This window comes from Orcinus orca, chromosome 1 (genome assembly GCF_937001465.1).
Source record: "Orcinus orca chromosome 1, mOrcOrc1.1, whole genome shotgun sequence".
In the NCBI taxonomy this organism is placed as follows: Eukaryota; Metazoa; Chordata; class Mammalia; order Artiodactyla; family Delphinidae; genus Orcinus; species Orcinus orca.
Window position 1 is genome coordinate 18,905,147 of NC_064559.1, and position 24,530 is coordinate 18,929,676.

General features: G+C 43.7%; 1 protein-coding gene across 1 annotated transcript in view; it reads left to right on the top strand.

The window, feature by feature from the left end:
• The window catches only part of USH2A (usherin), a 782,904-nt gene that overhangs the window by 727,100 nt on the left and 31,274 nt on the right, over positions 1-24,530 (top strand). Inside the window, exons 66-69 of the mRNA XM_049708907.1 lie at positions 60-268; positions 6,574-6,750; positions 8,143-8,226; positions 9,971-10,215. Of these exons, the coding sequence (XP_049564864.1) occupies positions 60-268; positions 6,574-6,750; positions 8,143-8,226; positions 9,971-10,215 (715 nt within the window). The remainder of the gene's footprint in view (positions 1-59; positions 269-6,573; positions 6,751-8,142; positions 8,227-9,970; positions 10,216-24,530) is intronic.

The following is a 24,530-nucleotide window of genomic DNA, read 5'->3' on the forward strand; positions in this document are numbered from 1 at the left end:
AAGAGAGTGAGACTGATTCCTTTGCCTGTTTTCTCTTTACGTGTCCATTCTCATTCCAGCTATGAGCTCCAGCTCTACATGGCCTGCCCCCCGGATTCAGCCACCCCCTGTACTCCCAGCCAAACCGAGACAAAGTACGCTGGGCCAGGGCTGAGAGCCAGCCTCGGGGGTCTCCAGCCCTACACCACCTACAAGCTGAGGGTGGTGGCCCACAATGATTTGGGCAGCACGGCCTCTGACTGGATCAGCTTCATCACCCAAAAAGAATGTGAGTAGAAGTGGCTGCCGCCATAAGCCAAAAAGCTAGGAGGGCAGCCGCAGGGGAAGCTTGTCCTGAAAGGTAGGGGAAAAACAGTTTGATAAAAGAGCTGAGTGTTCAGTTCCTTTGAATGCTACTGAGACATCAGTGAACATGACTATGGGGGAAAAATGCCCATTGGATTAAATAATATGGAGATCAAGAGTGAATTTAGGAAGATGTTTCATGTAGCAATGGGATGAAAACCAATTAAGAGAAAGCTATTACATGGGTAAGATGACTTTTTTTCTTTCTTTATTTTGAGCTAACTTTTTAGAGAAGTTTGCCATTCCTTTTCTTTTCAAATGACGTGGCGTCATAGCTCGCATTTCTGGAAAGCTTTGATATACGGCGCTGCCAGGAAAAGCAAAAGGGCTACTGAGTGCAGAAAAGGGCAATTAGCTAATCCGTTGGGGCCTCCTGACATTTCTATAAAATAAGTCCTTTTCAGATTTTATAAGGTTTATATGTCTACTGTTTAAAAATGGCAAATACAAAAGGTATTAAGAATAAAATAAGTACTTATAATTAGAGCCAGCTACGTCATTTGTGGGTTCCACTGGAAAATGAAAATATGGGGCCCCTTGTTCAAAAATCGTTAACAATTTCAAGATAATGACAGCAGAGCATCAAACTAAGTCCATAATTCTTCTACATGAGGGATCCTGGGCATTTGCACAGGTCACACAACCATGAAGCCAGTCCTGCTTATAATCCCACCACACCCAGAGGCAACCACCATTAATATTTTGGCATAATTCATTCCTTAAATCCCTTTTCTATGCAGAGTTTTTATTACATGGCTGAGATCATACTCTAATGAAAATTTCATAGTCTGCTTTTTATACTTGACATTATTTTATTTGCATTTCCCATGGCATTAAAAACTCTTTAGCCACCAAGGTTAATGCCTATATAACATTGCATCCTGTGAATAAATTGGGCATTTCAGTTGTTTCTAATATTTTCCTTTTATAAATGTGGTGAGAAAGTTTGTGAACAAATCTTTGTGTGAATGTCTGGTTATCTTCTTAAATGGCAACAAATGGAATTTACTACATCAGGAATTTTAAGGCTTTGCACACTTATTGCAAATTTGCTTTCCAGAAGCATTATATCAGATTATGACCTCATCATCGGTATTTGGCACTGACATTTTTAGAAGTAAGAGTTATGCATTCGTGAAAGTTCACTGCCTCATACGAAGACTTTAATGTACCTGAGCAGTAACATGGCAGGATGTTCGCAAGAGGTCATTTTTAGAGAGCACTTGCTCGTTCCTGGCACTGTTCAAGCATTTTACAAATAATCCTTACCACAAACCTATGAAGTTAAGTACTATTATTAACCAAATTTATAGGTGAGAAAACTGAGGCAGGGCTGTGGACTGTGCACTACAATTCCAGGATGCCATTCACGTTGATTAGAATCTGAAGTGAGGCTCCTGGAGCTATATGATGAGCTAAAGCCAGAGCTTAAGTCCCTCCAGTTTCCACACCTAGAAGGTAGAAGTGTTACTCTAAGTTCAGTTACTCTAAGTTACTCTAAGTTACTCCTAGCTCAGCAGCACCCTCAGTACTGCTGTGTTAACCTGGTCAACTCACTACCTACTTTCTGTAATAGAGATTTCAGACCTTCTCCACCCTCCTCAAACCTTCCACTTCTTCTCATCCTTTTCCCACAAGCCTATACAATCCTCACCCACCTCTCCCTAGAGTCTTGGCAGAACTCCTTGCCTTGTAATTCACCAGGAAAGGAAATGTCATCAGTCAGTAATTTGCTCCCTTCCCACCCTAGACAGCCACGTGTCCTGCATCTGCATCATTCCCGCCAGGGACACGGCAGGAAGGGGTGGTCCTTCATCTGAAATAAACCTGCCTCTTGTGCTTTGAGTACCACTTCCTTCACTACTATTCATCCTTTTTCTATCCTTAATCTTCAGTGTATCACTGTTGCTTCTGCCTTTCTAATGTTAAAGCGAACAGACTCCATTTCCCCTCTGGTTCCTGCCCCAGCTCCTCCCCACAGAGACAACTCTTCTAAAGAATGGTCTTCAAGTGCTTTCCCATTTTCTTTCTTCCCACATGTTCTTTAACTTCCTCCACACTGATTTCCACCTCATCCCTGCATGAAAATCTCTTCCTAAATTTGCCCTTGACCTCCACACTGATAATCCAGTGGGCTTTTGGGGGAACATTGGGGAACGTTGGGAACATTCAACGTGATTGAAGCCTCAATCCTTGGTAGAAAGTGGCTCTCCTTAGTTTTCATGACAAGTCTCTCCTGGGAAACCTGCGTCTTTGGATGTTCAGTGATAGTCAACTTTGTTGCTTGATCTTCCACCAACCAAGGTTTTGAAGCCTCAACCCTAAACTTTCTCTGCTCACACTTTCCCTTTTATCCCCTTCCTTGTTTTTTCCTCTCCTTCCCGCCTCACCTTTTCCCTCTTCAGCTGAGTTCATCTCCTCCAGGGCTTCAGTTCCGAAGGCTGACTCCCAAATGGCCACCTCCTCCCCGAGCTCCCTGCTTGAAATCCAGACTCTCACACCCAGCTTCCTTGCCTCCCTTTGAACTTCTCATAACCAGCTTGAGTTGGGCAGACCCCCGACAGAGGGCGCATCTTTCCCCTTGAATGTGCGCTTCCTTTGGCTCTCATTCTCTCCATTTTATCTCCAGCACTGGGCAGAGTCTTAGATACCCAAAATGTGTTGTTTAGTGAGTGAGTGAACGCATCCAGAACGTCTCACGTTTACCATTGGCACCACGCAATCAGTGTCCTTTGTCACCCAAGCTATAATCAAAGCAAAGTGTAATCGTTCTTCATAACGTCTACTGCCTAATTGTGTAACCTCCTTTTACATTTTTGCCTATTCCTCTCACTATCCTCCCTTCACAAACCCATAAAGAACTGTGAGAAACACTTATTCCTGAAATGAAAGTGTAGTCAAATGAATTCTGACTTAATAAAAAACGCTACTCCATACGAGGAATGGGACAAAACACCACCACCATCTTTGAGAAGCAATTACCGTTTACAGTACAGACTGTCCCTTATGTACAATGGTTTGACTTCACGATGGTGCCAAAGTGATACACATTCAGTAGAAACTATACTTCAAACTTTGAATATTGATCTTTGTCAGGCTAGCGATCTGTAGTATGATTCTCTCTCATGATGCTGAGGGCAGCTCCCAGTCAGCCACGCCATCAAAAGGGTAAACCACCAATACACTTACAACCATTCCATACCCAACACCCATTCTGTTTTTCACTTGCAGTACAGTTTGCAATAAATTATAGGAGATACTCAACTGTTTAGTGTAAAATAGACTTTGCATTAAATGCTTTCTGCCCAGTAGGCTAATGTAAGTGTTCTGAGCACGTTTAAGGTGGGCTAGGCTAAGCTATGATGTTTGGTAGCTTCTGTGTATTAAATGCATTTTCAACGTAGGATATTTTCAATTTATGATGGGCTTATCGGGCGTAACCCCATCCTAAGTCAAGGGAGATCTGTATATTTATAAGCCAGTTTTTCTACTTGTTCCAGGTTTTGTGTGTGTATCACCAGAAGGCCAGGCCAAAACAGCTATGTGAGCTTTGCAGGTTATCACCAATTCTCTATTTCAACATGAAACTTAGTCATTGCCAGACATTTTCCCCTTATGCTGGAAGAACAGAATGAACAGATTTAAGATGTCGTGCCTTTCTATTCTTCCTTGACATTGAGGAAGTGGCTGAAGGTTGCAGTAGCACTGAAGGAGAAAGCGTTCTCTTAATCTGTTTACTGGATCCACAGACATGGAAAAACACAATAGTTCACTGCCTGTTGTAGGGGGTTTAAATACCATTTATGTTCCTTTTAACTCATTATACAAACTAGCAGAGAGAAAATGTGGATCGAAGAATACAAACCAGAAGATGCTTTGAAAACAGTATTTGCAATTTTATATAAATGTGATCAGAAAAGGGTCTAGAGAAGCATTAGCAACATATTCCGCCCCCTCTGCCTGAATTACACCTGCAGTGGAAGAGCAGAGGTGAGGTGTAAATGTTTAACAACTGGCCTCCATGAAAGAAAAATGTCCTGACTTGAAGCGCTCACCAATTTCCATGGTGTAAAGTACTCCTGCTTGGGTGATTTCAAGTTGCCAACGTGACAGCACTGAACACAGAGTTGGGAAAAGATCGTGTAGCATTATGTAATATTTCCACCATCCCGATACAATAGATTGAAACAGCATGAGAGCATAGATAATAAAAGGTAGTGAAATAATTAAGAAGTTACAAAGTTTTAATATTTATTACCTTTGTTTTAATATAATTTATTTAGGTTTATATGATTTAATTTTTAATAGTGGCTGGGTTTAATAACCAACTCACAAAATTCCTGAATATTTAACAATCAGGATGAACCCACTCACCACTGAAGGGCACCCATAAAGTGAATTAGTAAATCATGCTCCTTTAAATACATGTGTACTGATTTTAACAAAAAAGCACGGGCTTTGGCGTTAAGCAGGCCTGGGTTCAGATCCTTTGTCCCCTACCAGCTACTGACATTAAGCAGATTATTTGATCTCTCTAAACTTTAGTCTCCTCACATGGAAAATTAGGAACTCATTCTTACAAGATTGTTTTGAGGATTAAATAAAATAAAGTACATCAAGTACTTTATTGTACTTGCATTGTACTACTTGATTGGCATAGTAGCTGTTATCATTTTCTCAGTCTTCAAATCCGTTATTCCTGATTATTTTGATAGTTCGATCACTCTTTTTCCTCAGGAAGATCTCCAAATCCTGCAAGGCAAATAAAGCCCCTTCCTTTCTATTTTTGTACTGTTTATAAGCCTTCTCCTTGTCTGTACTGTTATGATGTAGGGGAGAAGTGGAAATCTACTGAAATTAAGTGACAGAGGGAAGCCACAGACAAATAACAATAGTATGTTCCATTGTGATATTAGGCACAATTTGTGTTAAAAAATATATATTTAAAGAGGGCTTGATAGCTCTTGTTTCAGTATTTGCAGAAAAATTTTCCTATAACTTTATGAAAATATCTTATTTTAAAAGATGAGAATCAAATTTGTCTTCATGGTTGAATCTTACGATCACAAAAGCGTAATTATTCCTTATTTTGTTATATTTCCTCACATCAGCAACAGATGGATTTAATTTTTAGAGGAAAAAAGGATATCCAATTTATTTCTACCACTCACTTTTTTTTTCTTTTCTTAAAAGCCAATTTCATATATAGCTGGATCTTAATGCTCTTACAAATGTATTGATTATTTTGGAGAAAATGAGATCTCATGAAATAAATCTCTTCTGACTTGACAAGATGATATGGTATCCCTTCATTTGTTCCTACAAAAATGATTCATTTAAAAGATGAGCCTCAGTTAAGGATTATTCTTCCTTTATTTTAGTAAGGAGTTGAAAAACTAAAAGTTCTCATGCCTGTTAAATGCACACAACGTTGCTTCTCTATCTGATACAATACTTAGGAGACCTGAGCTTGATTATATACTAATGTACTGTGCTATTGATTGATTAGTCAGGGCAATGAATTATTATACTCGAATTGCTATTTGCAAGGCTCTTTAACTATCTTAGAAAACAAACGAACGGCTCAAGAAAAAGCTTTAAAAATAAATGGGTGCCAAAAGAACATAATTCACCATCTAAGCAGTTTAGTTAGGAGAAAATAAAATATTAACTTCATCTAGTCCTTGGGGCTTTGTAGCAATAAATATTGATTTGATATGAAAAATAGCTATCCACTGTAGTTAATAGTGTTAAGGATACTTTACCTGTTAAAAGAAGGAAAATGCAACAAAATATAAGCTCCGGGGCTATGCTGATGAGCAGAACCATTGTATGTTAATAGTTGTATTTCATAAAACACCACTCTCCATTGATTTTTGTTTGGAAAGCAGGTGCGACATTGCTGAGAAAGCATTTCACATGCGTTCCCGTGGTTTTCTTTTCACCCCCAAAGCCAGTTTTTCCTTTAAGCGGTAAGGGAAATAGGAAGGGTTCCAGCAAGGACAAAAAAAAAAATGTGTGCTCATATTTTAAAATAAAAAGCACACTATTTTTAGAACTTACAACCTTCTCCCACATATTTTTAGAACTTACAACCTTCTCCCACTTATTTTTAGAACTTAGAAACTTCTTCCACCTCTTTTTAGAACTTGCAACCTTCTCTCAACTATTTTTAGAACTAGAACCTTCGTCCAACTATTTTTAGAACTTACATCCTTCTCCCAACAGTGCCCCAGTACCGTGCCCCTTTCTCGGTGGACAGCAATCTATCCGTGGTATGTGTGGACTGGAGTGGCTCCTTCCTGCTGAACGGGCGGCTGAAGGAGTTCGTCTTGACCGACGGAGGGCAGCGCGTGTACAGCGGCCTCGACACCACCCTCTACATCCCAAAGACCGCGGACAGAAGTGAGTTTCCCATTCCCATTTCTCAGGGCACGAGAAGCTGGGTTTCCCAGCTTTCCGAGATGCGCAATCTGACGATCTGAAAGGTGACCTCCGATGGTCATCATTAACATGTTCTGGGTTAAGTGGTCACTTCTCGTGGGAAAGCGACTGCTCGGCATCAGTCAGGTTTTCCTGATGACGCTTCTGATGTGGTCCTCTGAGCACTGCCTCTGCTGACATGAGGGTCCCCAGGAACAAGACCAGAGGGCAGGTTATGTGCACTAGAGAGATAAAACCCACAGGCAAAGAGTATCCCAAAATAACACACTTTTAGGGACTTCGGAGACTCTCCTGATGCATCCACAGCCTCCAAAGAGAGCATAATCAGGCCATGACCATCCCCAAATCTTAGACCCTGAGTAAGGGCTTTCCTTAACCAACATCGGTATCTGTTCTTGAAACAACAACGCTCTTCCCTCTAAAACTGAATACTTTCTCCCTACTTAATTACATGTCCTTCTTCTGTTTCTCTTGTTTTTAAATTGAAATGAGAAAAAGCTTTTCAAGGTACTAAGTATCTTCTAATGATAAACATGGCCACAGGACCAATAGATGCGGGGCCCTTTTGGGCAATCTGGTCTTATACAGTGAATTCATTAGTGGTTGATTTTTTTTAGTTTCCTTGAAACTATGTACTATTTCTTTTGGCTAAAAGGGGCAGGTAAACAATGAGCTCCAGCATTGCATTTACAGCATTTGAAACTTATCAGTAACATTTTTACAACAATTCAGCTCCACATTTTCATGGTCACAGTTCTTGGTCACCTGGGCAGTTTGTTGGGATGGGGAGATGGCCTGAAAGTTGGGAAATACGGGTTCTACCCCTGGCCAGGTCTCTAATCATCCGTGTGACTTACAAGACTCACTTCCCTCAGGCTCCTGGCTACTGTAAGAGGTATTTAGACCATTTGATTTCCCAGATCCCTGTTGAGCCTTCCTGCTTAGTAGGAAACTCTGGGTTGCCTAGTGAAAGGAACACCTGTAAGTTTAAAGGAACAGGTTCAGATTATATGCATAACAAGATACATTCTGTGAATTAGCCTTTATTCTTCAGATAATTCTTTTCCTTTGCTATATAATCTCTAAACTTCTTTAGTTCTGTTACATATATATATGTTATTACATAGGGAACATATATGTAATAACGTATATGTTATATACGTTATTACACTAATGATAGCTGTTTTTCTTGATAGTTTTTAAGTTAGAAATAAGTTTGCATAATAGGTAAAACCTCATAACTTGATGTGGAATCCTGTTTTCAGACTTCTTCATGCTATAATACATTGCTTTTCTGGAACTGTGCCCACTGTTTGTAGATGTTGAATAACTGACTCATTTACCTTTGTCTAGCTTTCTTTTTCCAGGTCATCTGCACTACAGATGAAGGAAGTGTTAAGACACCTTTGATTCAATATGATACCAGCACTGGATTTGGTAAACATTTAACTCAAATCCTATTTAGTGTAGTATCTACTCATTTTCCTAAAGAAACATGCATGTTTGTTTATACATATTTGTGTTTCTCTATGCATACATGTTTGTTTATACATATGTATCTATACATCTTCCATACACCATATGGAAGAAATTGTGTTAAGTGTTGTAAGAATTTTTTTAAGTCCTCTTGAAACTTACATTAGGCAAGGAGTTAGGGTAAACTCTTAAAATGCCAAATCATTGAATTGTAGATGCAGAGAGATATGACTAAAGTTCTCTCCTAACCACAAATTCTGTCAATAAAGAGCTATATGAATTTGTGCACCAAAAAAAGTGAATTTATAGAGAAAGCCAGAGGAAAGAGAAAATACTCTAATGCCAATTTGTGTTGATAATAACGATAATATTCCAGATTCAGAGTTAGGGTTAGCAAAGTGTAGCCCCCCTCTCATGGAGTTCAATTTTTAATTTTAGTCACCTTCTCTCCCTCCCTTAAACATCCTCACCCCAGTGCTAAATGCTTCCCCTTTAATCAACTTGCCCTGACAATGTGGGTGTGAAGGCCAAGCAGACCCATCCAGTCCTTGAGGGGCTGCAAAGGGGGAAGGCTGTCAAAAGAGTAGGCATTTACAGCTGTGTCTGTCCTTCTTCCTCTTGGCCACGAGCATTGGCTTTAGAAGAGCAGCTCCCTGGCCCTCTGCTGCATGGCAGCCTGCATGGCGGCTGCGTGGATCCAGAGGCTTCTGAGCTGGTGCTAGCAAAGGGCTGGGATGGAGATGATCTCTGAGACTTTCTCCCACTCAGATTGCCAGGCCGACGGTGATTCCACAGCTTAACGCTGTTCTGCAGTGATCCCATAAGCCTTTCCGAGTCTGCCCCGCTCATTCCAGCTTTCCCACAACCACAGACTTTGTCAAGTCCTGCTACTCCCCATCCTTCGATCCTTCATCCCTGGAAAGCCCTTACTTAGCACAGGGACCGGCACAGCGTAAATGCTCATTAAATGTGAGCTACGTCTATCAGCCTCATGTGCAGAGAATCACATCAACTGAACTCTTAACACCTGAATAGAAATCAAAGGTAAGTGGTCCCTTTGCTAAAGGATTTCCATCCCTAGGAAGCTCTCCCAGGGCATTTGAGTGATGACTTGCAGAGCTTTTGTTACTTAACAGAGAGGCCAGAGTACAAGAAGTACTATAAAGACCACATGTTAGTGAGCACAAGCTGTTAACATCCCAATGGAAAATGGTATCTCACGTCTCAAAATCCAGTTCGCAAGAAACTTCGCAGGAACAGGGCTGTTGCATGAAGTGAGGGAACCCTGGATCCACACAGCATTGACTGTGTATGTAATGGGGTTTCTGTAGCAATATTAGTCTGGGATCCAACCCTCACATGAGCCCAGAAAGGACTACTCCCCAGGCACACAGCTGTGAAGTAGGCTTTTCCCAAGGTTACTTTGGTAACCCTCTTAAAAAATCCCCTCATCCCCCCTCCAACTGTATTTCCCAGGAGCGTGCCAAGGCAGCTGCAATTTCCAACCTGAGAGGTGTCAGCAAGGTCTCCCAAGGGCTGTAAACTTCTCCTTACACCCACCGACCCACTGCACCATTTCCCCAGCCTGAACACAAGTGCAACAAAGCACTATACATGCCTTTCTAATTTATTAAACAACAGAACAAGAAATCACAAAATTGCCTTCTGAAATAGCGTTTCCTTTTTCTGTCCCTGGGTTTTGCAGGCCTGGTGCTGACAACTCCTGGAGAAAAGAAAGGATCAGGGAACAAAAGCACGGAGTTCTACAGCGAGTTATGGTTCATAGTGTTAATGGCAATTCTGGGCTTGATCTTGTTGGCCATTTTTCTGTCCCTGATACTACAGAGAAAAATCCTCAAAGAACCATATATAAGAGAGAGGCCTCCTTTAGTGCCTCTTCCAAAGCGGATGTCTCCATTGAATGTATACCCACCGGGGGAAACCCATATGGTATGTCTCTAAAGGCGGCCTCATTTCTCTATCACTGGACTAAAATATTTGTTTGTATTTAGAAGGAAATATTTTCAGAGCCATAGTAGCAAGGGACTAGATGACACTTATGTTTGGCTAAATGTGGAGACCAAGGGAGACTAACCCTAGAAGAGCATTCTCAACTTTGGCTGCACGTTAGAATCACCTGGTGCTACAGACTGAATATTTGTGTCCCCCCAAAATTCATGTGTTGAAACCCTAATCCCAAGTGTGATGGTATATGGGGGAAGGGCCTTTGGGAGGTTAGTTAGGTCATGAGGGTGGAGCCCTCATGAATGGGATTAGTGCCCTTATAAAGAGACCCCAGGGAGCTCCCTTGTCCTTTCCACCATGTGAGGATGAGGAAGTGGGCCCACACCAGACACTCAATCTGCTGGCACCTTGATCTTGGACTTCCCAGCCTCCAGAATTTAAGAAATAAATTTCTGTTGCCTCTAGGTCACCCAGTCCATGGTATTCTGTTATAGCAGCCCTAACGGGCTAAGACATCTGGGAAAGTTTTTAAAATGCTGATACCTGGGCCTTATCCCAGAAATTCTGATTTCATTGGCCTTGGATGGGGCCTGGGGATTGGTATTCTTTTTTTAACTCCGAAAGTGATTCTAATGTGCACCAGGGGTGAGTATTTCTGCTTTGTAGTTGTAAGTCAGGGGATGGTGGAGGAGAGTTGCATATTGAAATCACCTGGAGAATTTATAGGTTATATTACTGTGTAACTTGGGGAATTAGAAATAAAAGGGGAGATAGGGAAGGACTTAAGTGCCAGCAGTCCTGGGTCTGTTCTTGACCCTGACACCCTGCGCCAGTGCAGATGGATGACTCCTTGTGGCTCCAGACCACGGACCACCTACTGCCAAGATGGAGGTCAGCAAAGATCTGGGGGGTGAAGGTCACATGGAGGGTGACACAAGGCATCGCTGCACCAAGCACTCATTGAAGAGGTAAAAGATGACTGAATCCCATGGTGCAGTCTGGCATGGGGCTGTGTCTACCTGGGCAAGGAAAGGCTGTAATTTATAAATCCCCCAGGTACCAGTCTGCTCCCCAAACTGTGTGCCAAAATGCATCTGCCCAAGGGGACCCCTTTTCCCCAGTTTGCTCAAAGGTTCTATATGAGCTAGTGGCCACCCTGTGCAGCTGAAATTCTGATCACCAATTCCAATGTGTGGGGAGACTTTCCACACCAACAGGCAATTCTCTGACACCAGCTGGGTGTCCTGCAGTTCAACTAAATTCTGACACTGTCTACCCAGAGATAGCATCAGATTCCACAGGGGAAGGGCTCAGTCCTACAAGACTCTTGTCCCCTCTGTGTCCCTTCCCGCCAACCTCAGATGCCAATCACAAGTCCAGATTGTCACCTGTGCTTCTGACCTACTGGCTACAGATTGGGGGTTCCAGTGACCAAATCCTTGGGTTTCTTAATTCGTTAACGAATTTAATGAACAGTAACGAATTTTAAATTTGTTAACATTTTCAAGATCACAAAGCATAAATTGAGTCCAGCTAAGTTTAAGTGCAGATTCTACTTGTACAGTCAGCCCTATATATCTACAGATTCCACACCCACAGACACAGAGGGCTGACCATGAGAACTGAGCATCCTCGGATTTTAGTACCCATGGGAGGGAGTCCTAGAGCCAAATCCCCTTGGATACCGAGGGACAGTTGTAATTATTGGCTTGCAAATCCTTTCATTCTCTGCAATACTAAACAAATAATGCAGTATCACCTCAACACTTAGCAATTAGTTTCTACTCACCGAGTGATTTAAATCGCCAAACTCTTATATTATGAAAATGCATCTCCAGATAGTATTAATGTGTGGGTATGATTATACTGTCCTTGGAGAAACATGAAGAATTTGGGTTTTGGTTTTTTTTTTAATTTTATTGAAGTATAGTTGATTTACAACGTTGTGTTAATTTCTGCTATAGAGCAAAGTGATTCAGTTATACATATATATATTCTTTTTCACATTTTTTCGATTGTGGTTTATCAAAAGATATTGAATAGAGTTCTCCTGCTGTACAGTAGGCACTTGTTGTTTATCCATCCTGTATACAATAGTTTGAATCTGCTAATCCCAAACTTCCAATCCTTACCTCCCTCATCACCCTGCCCCTTGACAACCACAAGTCTGTTCTCTGTGTCCTTGAATCTGTTTCTGTTTCGTAGATAAGTTCATTTGTGTCATATTTTAGATTCCATCATAAGTGATACCATATGATATTGTCTTTTTCTGACTTACTTTGCTTAGAGGTTAATCTCTAGGTCCACCCATATTGCTGCAAATGGCATTATTTCATTCTTGTTTATGGCTGAGTAATATTCTCTTATATAAATATAGCACTCTTCTTTATCCATGCATCTGTCAATGGACATGTAGGTTGTTTCCATGTTTGGGGTATTGTAAATAGTGCTTTTATGAACATTGGCGTGCATGTATCTTTTAGAATTAGAGTTTTGTCCTGATATATGCCCAGGAGTGGGATTGCTGGATCATATGGCAACTCTATTTTTAGTTTTTAGGACCATCCATCCTGTTTTTTATAGTGGCTGCACTGATTTACATTCCCACCAACAGTGTAGGAGGGTTCCCTTTTCTATACTCGCCCTCCAGAACTTGTTATTTTTAGACTTTTTAATGATGACTAGTCTGTCCAGTGTGAGGTGGTACCTCACTGTAGTTTTGATTTGCATTTCTCAAATAATTAGCAATGTTGAGCATCTTTTCATATGCCTGTTGGACATGTGTATGTCTTCTTTGGAGAAATGTCTACTGAGGTCTTCAGCCCACTTCTCAGTTAGGTTGTCTGTTTTTTTTATTATTAAGTTGTATGACCTGTTTGTATATTTTGTAAATTAAGCCCTTATCATTTGCATCATTTGCAAATATTTTCTCCCAGTCCATAGCTTGTCTTTTCACTTTATTTATGGTTTCCTTTGCTATGCAAAAGCTTATAAGTTTGATTAGGTCTCAATTAGTGACTTTTTCCTTTTATTTTTTAAACATCTTTACTAGGGTATAATTGCTTTACAATGTTGTGTTAGTTTCTGCTGTATAACAAAGTGAATCAGCTATATGTATACATACATCCCCATATCCCCTCCCTCTCGAGTCTCCCTCCCACCCACCTTATCACACCTCTCTAAGTGGTCACAAAGCACCGAGCTGATCTCCCCATGTTATGCAGCTGCTTCCCACTAGCTACCTATTTTACATTTGGTAGTGTACATATGTCCATGCCACTCTCTCACTTCGTCCCAGCTTACCCTTCCCCCTCCCCATGTCCTCAAGTCCATTCTCTATGTCTGTGTCTTATTCCTGTCCTGTACCTAGGTTCATCAGAAGCATATTTTTCTTTCTAGATTCCATATATATGTGTTAGCATACAGTATTTGTTTTTCTGACTTACTTCACTCTGTATGACAGACTCTAGGTCCATCCACCTCACTACAAATAACTCAATTTCATTTCTTTTTATGGCTGAGTAATATTCCATTGTATATACATGCCACATCTTCTTTATCCATTCATCTCTTGATGGACACTTAGGTTGCTTTCATGTCCTGGCTATTGTAAATAGTGCTGAAATGAACATTGTGGTACATGACTCTTTTTGAATTATGGTTTTCTCTGGGTATATGCCCAGTAGTGGGATTGCTGGGTCATCTGGTAGTTCTATTTTTAGTTTTTTAAGGAACCTCCATACTGTTCTCCATAGTGGCTGTATCTATTTACATTCCCACCAACTGTGCAAGAGGGTTCCCTTTTCTCCACACCCTCTCCAGCATTTATTGTTTCTAGATTTTTTGATGATGGCCATTCTGACCAGTGTGAGGAGACACCTCATTGTAGTTTTGATTTGCATTTCTCTAATGATTAATGATGTTGAGCATTCTTTCATGTGTTTGTTGGCAATCTGTATATCTTCTTTGGAGAAATGTCTCTTTAGGTCTTCTGCCCATTTTGGATTGGGTTGTTTGTTTTTTTCATATTGAGCTGCATGAGCTGTCTTCTGGATTTTAGAGATAAATCCTTTGTTAGTTGACTCATTTGCAAATATTTTCTCCCATTCTGAGGGTTGTCCCATTCTGAGGCCAGACACTAGAAAACTCTTAGAGGAAAGCATAGGAAGAACACTCTTTGACATAAATCACAGCAAGATCCATTTTGTTTTAATTTTATTGCCCTGGGAGACTGACCTAAGAAAACATTAGTACAATTTATGTCAGAGTATGTTTGGCTTCTGTTCTCTTCTAGGAGTTTTATGGTGTCATGTCTTATATTTAAGTCTTTAAGCCATTTTGAGTTTATTTTTGTGTATGGTGTGAGAGTGTGTTCTAACTTCATTGACTTTTATGCAGTTGTCCAACTTTCCCAAAAGGACTTACTGAAGAGACGCTTTTTCCCATTGTATATTCTTGCTTCCTTTGTCACAGGTTAATTGACCATAGGTGTGTAGGTTTATTTCTGGCCTCTCTAATCAGTTCCATTGATACCTATGTCTTTTTGTGCCAATACCATGGTATTTGATTACCGTAGCTTTGTAGTATTGTTCCAAAAACCTACTCCTTGGGTTCAATTAATTTGCTAGAATAAGTCACAGAACCCAGAGAAACATCTTACTTGCTGGATCACCAGTTTCTTCTAAAAGGATATAAATCAGAAACAGCTGTTAGAAGAGGTGCACAGAACTACAGATGGGGGAAGGACGCAGAGCTTCCATGCCCTCTCCGATCACTCCACTTTCCCAAAATCTCCAGGTGTTTGCCAACCTGGAAGCGCTCTGAATGCCATTTTGGGGGGTTTTCTGGAGGCTTCATTACATAGACATGATTGATTAAATTATTGGCCACTGGTCATTGATTCAACCCCCATTCCTTCTCCCCTCCCTGGAGATCAGGGGGTTGGACTGAAATTTCCAACCCTCTAATCAGGGGGTTGGTTTCCCAGGCAACCAGTAGTCAACCTTAGGTGCAACCAAAAGTCACTTCATTAACATAACAAGACACCTGTGTCAGTCTAATCATTTAGGAAATCCTAAGGATTGTAGAAGCCCTGTACCAGAAACGGGATGAAGACCTAATATATATATTTCTCATTATAAATCAGTTATCACAGCAGCACCCAAATAGAGCACAGAAACCTGGGCAAACTGCTTAAGTTTCAATCCTTCAGAAAACAGAATTGAGGGAACGCTAGCATTGTCCACCTTCCATTTCTCTTCAGTCTTCAAGGACACAGCAATGACAGAGGTCAATGCCCTGATGAAGCTGCATTGTGGCCACGTAGCAGAATAGGTGGGGGCATGAGAGGGCAGCTGTTCCTCATAGACCCGTGGACTGTGGTGGATGCAGAGGCAGCTGGGGGAAAGTGACGGGGTGGCGGGGAAGCAAGGATAGATGCCACCCACGCCCCTTAGCCTGGGCTCCCTCGCCATCCACATTCGCCCCCCTCCACTCTCCTGGCTCCGTCCTCCAAACCTCCTTCCTCTCTGAGCACATCAGGCTCTGCCTGCGGGGCAGCTGCTGAATGCAGGGCTGTTGAGTGGGCAGTTCAGGCGCTGGGGCCGTGTGCTTCTGTTCAGGGGAGAGCCCTGAGGAGGCTCTCACTGAGGGGCTGACACTACAGAACTTTCCCTTGTTGCAGAGTAACGCTCTCTCTCCGACTCTGACAAGGCCGTGCTCTTAGACAGAGGATGCACCACTGCTGGAGGGAAGTGCATGGAAGAGCCAGGCAGGCCGGAGAGGTCTGTTAGGTGATCTGGGAAATGAGTTAAATCAACCCTGGGGTGCATCGAGTGTGTGGAGAAGGTGGATGGGATCACCCGGGTTTATCAACAATGTAACATGACGTCCAGTTACAGGAAACTTACCCACAGAAGGGTAGCATCCAGGACTGGGTTCAGTGATCAGTTCTGTCCCTCCACCCATCCCTACAGCCCAGCCCCTCTGCCTCCTAGACCTTCCTGAGGAGGAATCCAGTTTTGCCCGTTTGGTTAGGTTAGTGATCAAGAAACGAGCAGCTCATCCCTGTGGGCAAGTTACACTCGATGGTTCCGCTGCTTGGAGTTATCCTGAGTCTTGTTAAGCTCTGTTTTGTCAAAGTGAGACCCCTGACTATTGGTATCAGCATCACATGGGAGGCTGACCTGCGTCTCAGAGGAAGAAACCTGAGAGTCTGCCATTTCCAGCAACTTTGGAAAGGCTGATGCTCAGTGAAGTGTGAGAACAGCTCTGAATGAATGAAAAGATAACACAGTTGCTGTGAGCAGTGTGTACAGTCCGATGACCAATAAGACCCAGTTGGGGGTGGTGACTGCATGATTCCACTTAGATGAGGTTTTTAAATAGTCAAACTCAGGGAAGCAAAGACTAGAATGGTGGTTGCCAGGGGCTGTGGGAGGGGGAAATGGGGAGTTGATAATGAACAGGTGGAAAGCTTCAGTAATGCAAGATGAAGTTCTAGAACTCTGCTGTACCACATGGTCCTACAGAGAACAGTGCTGTATTGGTGAGAGGGTAGATCTCTTACTGCAAGACAATAAAATTAAATTAAAAAACAAACAGGTGAGACTGCTGATGAGTCCTTGCAGTCCTGACAGGATCCAGGCCTAGCCCCCTGTGGGCGGGGACATAGGCTTCAGCTGAGAGGAGCAGGCAGAGGAATTCAAACTCCCTCCTCCTCTCCTCCCCTGACCACCCCGGCAAAGCAGAGTGGCACCCACCTGATTGACCTCTGCCGAGGGGCCAGGACAGAGTGAGGAGGGGAAGGGGAGGGGGCCGGCTGGCTATGGGGGCTCTGGGCCCAGAGAAGGGGCTGGTCATCAGAAGGGAGGGTGCTACTTGCAGGCCCTGGAACATTCCCAGAAGTGAAATCTGGGGTCTACCGGGGTGCCAGGCAGTGTTCCCCAGCCCACTGAATCAGTTTAACTCTACCCAGTGGACAAAAGTTCCTTACAAGCTTGCTTTTCTAAAACCTCTTTGAAACTAAACTGTTCTCACAGTGTTGGAGAACTGGATGATTATTAGTAAAGGTTAGTCAAACTAAAGAGAAGACACTTCGCATTAATAGAACAAAAGAAAGAGCTGATGTGGATGTCCGTGCGCTCTGGAACCTGCAGGTATGAATCTGAATAAAAGCCACCTGCATTCACCTGCTCTGTTTCCCAGGCTGACTTGCTTTTCCCTTGAGTAGCTCAATGCTAGCTACCCCTACAGCGCGCGCGCACATATACCCCCTCATCTGATAAGCCCTGGTTTCAGGGCTGCTGCAAACCTGTCCCAGGCACTCCTGTCCTCTGAACGGGTAAGATACTCTTTAACATCAGAGTCAAATTGGTAGAAGGCTTTTCAGCTCAACCTTGAACAGAGAAAAATGGGGCAGAGGTGCCAGAGAAAGGGAGAACTTTTTCTATTGTTTAATTCTAAATGTGTTAACATTTTCAAGATCACTCAGCGTAAATTGAGTCCAGCTAAGTTTAAGTGTAGGTTTTTGGGGTTTTTTTTTTTCGGTACGCGGGCCTCTCACTGTTGTGGCCTCTCCCGTTGCGGAGCACAGGCTCTGGACGCGCAGGCTCGGCGGCCATGGCTCACGGGCCCAGCCGCTCCGCGGCATGTGGGATCTTCCCGGACCGGGGCACAAACCCGCGTCCCCTGCATCGGCAGGCGGACTCTCAACCATTGCGCCATCAGCGAAGCCCCATGTAGACTTTTTAATGATGGCCATTCTGACCAGTGTTAGGTGGTACTTCATTGTAGTTTTGCTTACCATTTCTCTAATAACTAGTGAATATGAGCATGTTTTCATGTGACTCTTCGCCAGCCGTATGTCTTCTTTGGGGATATGTCTATTTAGGTCTTCTGCCCATCTTTCAATTGGGTTATTTTATTTATTTAATTATTATTATTATTATTGTGTGTGTGTGTGTGTGTGCTGCATTGTGCGGCTTGCAGGATTTTAGTTCCCTGACCAGGGATTGAAATTGGGCCACGGCAGTGAAAGCCTCAGTCCTAACCTCTGGACCACCAGGGAAGTTCTGGGGTTGTTTGTTTTTTCTCACTGAGTTGTATGAGCTGTTTGTACATTTTAGAAATTAAACCCTTATCGGTCGCATCATTTGCAAATATTTTCTCCCAGACTGTAGGTTGTCTTTCTGTTTGGTTTATGGTTTCATTTGCTCTGCAAAAGCTTATAAGTTTGATTAGGTCCCATTTGTTTACTTTTGCTTTTATTTCTATTGCCTTGGGAGACTGACCTAAAAAAAATCAGTATTATTTATGATTTTAGGTCAGAAAATGCTTTGCCTTTGTGCCCTTCTAGGAGTTTTTTCGTGTCGCGTCTTATATTTAAGTCTTTAAGCCATTTTGAGTTTATTTTTGTGTATGGTGTGAGGGTGTGTTCTAACTTCATTGATTTTTATGCAGTTTTCCAACTTTCCCAACAGGACTTACTGAAGAGATGCCTTTTCCCATTATATATTCTTGCTTCCTTTGTCAGAGGTTAATTGACCATAGGTGTGTGGGTTTATTTCTGGCCTCTCTATTCAGTTCCATTGATACCTATGTTTTTTTGTGCCAATACCATGGTATTTGATTACTGTAGCTTTGTAGTATTGTTCCAACAACTTACTCCTTGGGTTCAATTAATTTGCTAGAATAAGACACAGAGCCCAGAGAAACATCTTACTTGCTGGATCACCAGTTTCTTCTAAAAGGATATAAATCAGAAACAGCTGTTAGAAGAGATGCACAGAACTACAGATGGGGGAAGGACGCAGAGCTTCCATGCCCTCTCTGATCACTCCACTTTCCCAAATTCTCCAGGTGTTCGCCAACCTGGAAGGTCTCTGAACGCCATTTTGGGGGGTTTTCTGGAGGCTTCATTACATAGACATGATTGACTAAATTATTGGCCACTGGTCATTGATTCAACCCCCATTCCTTCTCCCCCCCCCGGAGATCAGGAGGTTGGACTGAAATTTCCAACCCTCTAATCAGGGGGTTGGTTTCCCAGGCAACCAGTAGTCAACCTTAGGTGCAACCAAAAGTCACTTCATTAACATAACAAGACACCTGTGTCAGTCTAATCATTTAGGAAATCCTTAGGATTGTAGAAGCCCTGTACCAGAAATGGGATGAAGACCTAATATATATATTTCTCATTATAAATCAGTTATCACAGCAGCACCCAGATAATGCACACAAACCTGGTCAAACTGCTTAAGTTTCAATCCTTCAGAAAACAGAGATGAGGGAACGCTAGCATTGTCCACCTTCCATATCTCTTCAGTCTTCAAGGACACAGCAATGACAGAGGTCAATGCCCTGATGAAGCTGTATTGTGGCCAAGTAGCAGAATAGGTGGGGGCATGAGAGGGCAGCTGTTCCTCATAGACCCGTGGACTGTGGTGGATGCAGAGGCAGCTGGGGGAAAGTGACGTGGTGGCGGGGAAGCAAGGAAGGTGCCACCCACGTCCCTTAGCCTGGGCTTCCTCGCCATCCACATCTCCCCCCTCCACTCTCCTGGCTCCGTCCTCCAAACCTCCTTCCTCTCTGAGCACATCAGGCTCTGCCTGCGGGACAGCTGCTGAATGCAGGGCTGTTGAGTGGGCAGTTCAGGCGCTGCGGCCGTGTGCTTCTGTTCAGGGGAGAGCCCTGAGGAGGCTCTCACTGAGGGGCTGACTCTGCAGAACTTTCCCGTGTTGCAGAGTAACGTTCTCTCTCCGACGAGGCCGTGCTCTTAGACGATGCACCACTGCTGGAGGGAAGTGCATGGAAGAGCCAGGCAGGCCGGAGAGGGCTCTTAGGCGATCTGGGAAATGAGTTAAATCAACCCTGGGGTGCATCGAGTGTGTGGAGAAGGTGGATGGGATCACCCGGGTTTATCGACTCTATAACATGACGTCCAGTTACAGGAAACCCACAGAAGGGTAGCATCCAGGACTGGGTTCAGTGATCAGTTCTGTCCCTCCACCCATCCCTACAGCCCAGCCCCTCTGCCTTCCAGACCTTCCTGGGGAGGAATCCAGTTTTGCCCGTTTGGTTAGGTTAGTGATCAAGAAACGAGCAGCTCATCCCTGTGGGCAAGTTACACTCGATGGTTCCGTTGCTTGGAGTTATCCTGAGTCTTGCTAAGCTCTGTTTTGTCAAAGTGAGATCCCTGAATATCGGTATCAGCATCACATGGGAGGCTGACCTGCGTCTCAGAGGAAGAAACCTGAGAGTCTGCCATTTCCAGCAACCTTGGGAAGGCTGATGCTCAGTGAAGTTCGAGAACAGCCCTGAATGAATGAAAAGATAACACAGTTGCTGTGAGCAGTGTGTACAGTCCGATGACCAATAAGACCCAGTTGGGGGTGGTGACTGCATGATTCCACTTAGATGAGGTTTTTAAATCGTCAAACTCAGGGAAGCAAAGACTAGAATGGTGGTTGCCAGGGGCTGTGGGAGGGGGAAATGGGGAGTTGATAATGAACAGGTGGAAAGCTTCAGTAATGCAAGATGAAGTTCTAGAACTCTGCTGTACCACATGGTCCTACAGAGAACAGCGCTTTATTGGCGAGAGGGTAGATCTCTTACTGCAAGACAATAAAATTGAATTAAAAAACAAACAGGTGAGACTGCTGATGAGTCCTTGCAGTCCTGACAGGATCCAGGCCTAGCCCCCTGTGGGCGGGGACATAGGCTTCAGCTGAGAGGAGCAGGCAGAGGAATTCAAACTCCCTCCTCCTCTCCTCCCCTGACCACCCCGGCAAAGCAGAGTGGCACCCACCTGATTGACCTCTGCCGAGGGGCCAGGACAGAGTGAGGAGGGGAAGGGGAGGGGGCCGGCTGGCTATGGGGGCTCTGGGCCCAGAGAAGGGGCTGGTCATCAGAAGGGAGGGTGCTACTTGCAGGCCCTGGAACGTTCCCAGAAGTGAAATCTGGGGTCTACCAGGGTGCCAGGCAGTGTTCCCCAGCCCATTGAATCAGTTTAACTCTACCCAGTGGACAAAAGTTCCTTACAAGCTTGCTTTTCGAAAACCTCTTTGAAACTAAACTGTTCTCACAGTGTTGGAGAACTGGATGATTATTAGCAAAGGTTAGTCAAACTAAAGACAAGACACTTTGCATTAATAGAACAAAAGCAAGAGCTGATGCGGATGTCCGAGCGCTCTGGAACCTGCAGGTATGAATCTGAATAAGAGCCACCTGCATTCACCTGCTCTGTTTCCCAGGCTGACTTGTTTTTCCCTTGAGTAGGTCAATGCTAGCTACCCCTACAGCGCGCGCACACACACACACACACACACACACCGTCATCTGACAAGCCCTGGTTTCAAGGCTGCTGCAAACCTGTCCCAGGCACTCCTGTCCTCTGAACAGGTAAGATACTCTTTAATATCAGAGACAAATTGGTAGAAGGCTTTTCAACTCAACTTTGAACAGAGAGAAATGGGGCAGAGGTGCCAGAGAAAGGGAGAACTTTTTCTATTGTTTAATTCTAAATGTGTTAACATTGTCAAGATCACTCAGCATAAATTGAGTCCAGCTAAGTTTAAGTGTAGGTTTGCTTTTTTTTTTCGGTACGTGGGCCTCTCACTGTTGTGGCGTCTCCCGTTGCAGAGCACAGGCTCTGTACGCGTAAGCCCATCGGCCATGGCTCACGGGACTAGCTGCTCCACGGCATGTGGGATCTTCCCGAACCGGGGCACGAACCCACGTCCCCTGCATCAGCAGGCGGACTCTCAACCACTGCACCACCAGGGAAGCCCTAAGTGTCGGTTTGAACAGAGAAAAATGGGGCAGAGGTGCCAGAGAAAGGGAGAACTTTTTCTGTTGTTTAATTCTAAATGTGTGCAGCAGTTGTCATTTGTAGACTTTTTAATGATGGCCATTCTGACCAGTGTTAGGTGGTACTTCATTGTATTTTGGATTACCATTTCTCTAATAACTAGTGAATATGAGCATCTTTTCATGTGCCTCTTGGCCAGGCGTATGTCTTCTTTGGAGATATGTCTATTTAGGTCTTCTGCCCATCTTTCAATTGGGTTGTTCTATTTTTATTTATTTAATTATTATTATTATTAGTGTGTGTGTGTGTGTGTGTGCTGCATTGTGCAGCTTGCAGGATTTTAGTTCCCTGACCAAGGACTGAAATTGGGCCAGGGCAGTGAAAGCCCCAGTCCTAGCCCCTGGACCACCAGGGAAGTTCTGGGGTTGTTTTTTTTTTCTCACTGAGTTGTATGAGCGGTTTGTACATTTTAGAAATTAAACCCTTATCGGTCGCATCATTTGCAAATATTTTCTCCCAGACTGTAGGTTGTCTTTCTGTTTGGTTTATGGTTTCGTTTGTTGTGCAAAAGCTTATAAGTTTGATTAGGTCCCATTTGTTTACTTTTGCTTTTATTTCTATTGCCTTGGGAGACTAACCTAAAAAAAATCAGTATTATTTATGATTTTAGGTCAGAAAATGCTTTGCCTTTGTTCCCTTCTAGGAGGTTTTTGGTGTCGCGTCTTATATTTAAGTCTTTAAGCCATTTTGAGTTTATTTTTGTGTATGGTGTCAGGGTGTGTTCTAACTTCATTGATTTTTATGCAGTTGTCCAACTTTCCCAACAGGACTTACTGAAGAGATGCTTTTTCCCATTATATATTCTTGCTTCCTTTGTCAGAGGTTAATTGACCATAGGTGTGTGGGTTTATTTCTGGCCTCTCTATTCAGTTCCATTGATACCTATGTTTTTTTGTGACAATACCATGGTATTTGATTACCGTAGCTTTGTAGTATTGTTCCAACAACTTACTCCTTGGGTTCAGTTAATTTGCTAGTACAAGTCACAGAACCCAGAGAAACATTTTACTTGCTGGATCACCAGTTTCTTCTAAAAGGATATAAATCAGAAACAGCTGTTAGAAGAGATGCACAGTACTACATATGGGGGAGGACGCAGAGCTTCCATGCCCTCTCTGATCACTCTCCCAAAATCTCCAGGTGTTCGCCAACCTGGAAGGTCTCTGAACGCCATTTTGGGGGGTTTTCCGGAGGCTTCATTACATAGACATGATTGACTAAATTATTGGCCACTGGTCATTGATTCAACCCACATTCCTTCTCACCTCCCTGGAGAACAGGGGGTTGGACTGAAATTTCCAACCCTCTAATCAGGGGGTTGTTTTCCCAGGCAACCAGTAGTCAACCTTAGGTGCAACCAAAAGTCACTTCATTAACATAACAAAAGACACCTGTGTCAGTCTAATCATTTAGGAAATCCTAAGGAGTTTAGAAGCCCTGTACCAGAAATGGGATGAAGACCTAATATATATATTTCTCATTATAAATCAGTTATCACAGCAGCACCCAGGTAAAGCACAGAAATCTGGGCAAACTGCTTAAGTTTCGATCCTTCAGAAAACAGAGTTGAGGGAACGCTAGCATTGTCCACCTTCCGTATCTCTTCAGTCTTCCAGGACACAGCAATGACAGAGGTCAATGCCCTGATGAAGCTGTATTGTGGCCAAGTAGCAGAATGGGGGGGGCATGAGAGGGCAGCTCTTCCTCGTAGACCCGTGGACTGTGGTGGATGCAGAGGCAGCTGGGGGAAAGTGACGTGGTGGCGGGGAAGCAAGGAAGATGCCACCCACGCCCCTTAGCCTGGGCTCCCTCGCCATCCACATCTCCCCCCTCCACTCTCCTGGCTCCGTCCTCCAAACCTCCTTCCTCTCTGAGCACATCAGGCTCTGCCTGCGGGGCAGCTGCTGAATGCAGGGCTGTTGAGTGGGCAGCTCAGGCGCTGGGGCCGTGTGCTTCTGTTCAGGGGAGAGCCCTGAGGAGGCTCTCACTGAGGGGCTGACTCTGCAGAACTTTCCCTTGTTGCAGAGTAACGTTCTCTCTCCGACGAGGCGGTGCTCTTAGAGGATGCACCCCTGCTGGAGGGAAGTGCATGGAAGAGCCAGGCAGGCCGGAGAGGTCTGTTAGGTGATCTGGGAAATGAGTTAAATCAACCCTGGGGTGCATCGAGTGTGTGGAGAAGGTGGATGGGATCACCCGGGTTTATCGACTCTGTAACATGACATCCAGTTACAGGAAACTTACCCACAGAAGGGTAGCATCCAGGACTGGGTTCAGTGATCAGTTCTGTCCCTCCACCCATCCCTACAGCCCAGCCCCTCTGCCTCCTAGACCTTCCTGAGGAGGAATCCAGTTTTGCCCGTTTGGTTAGGTTAGTGATCAAGAAACGAGCAGCTCATCCCTGTGGGCAAGTTACACTCGATGGTTCCGTTGC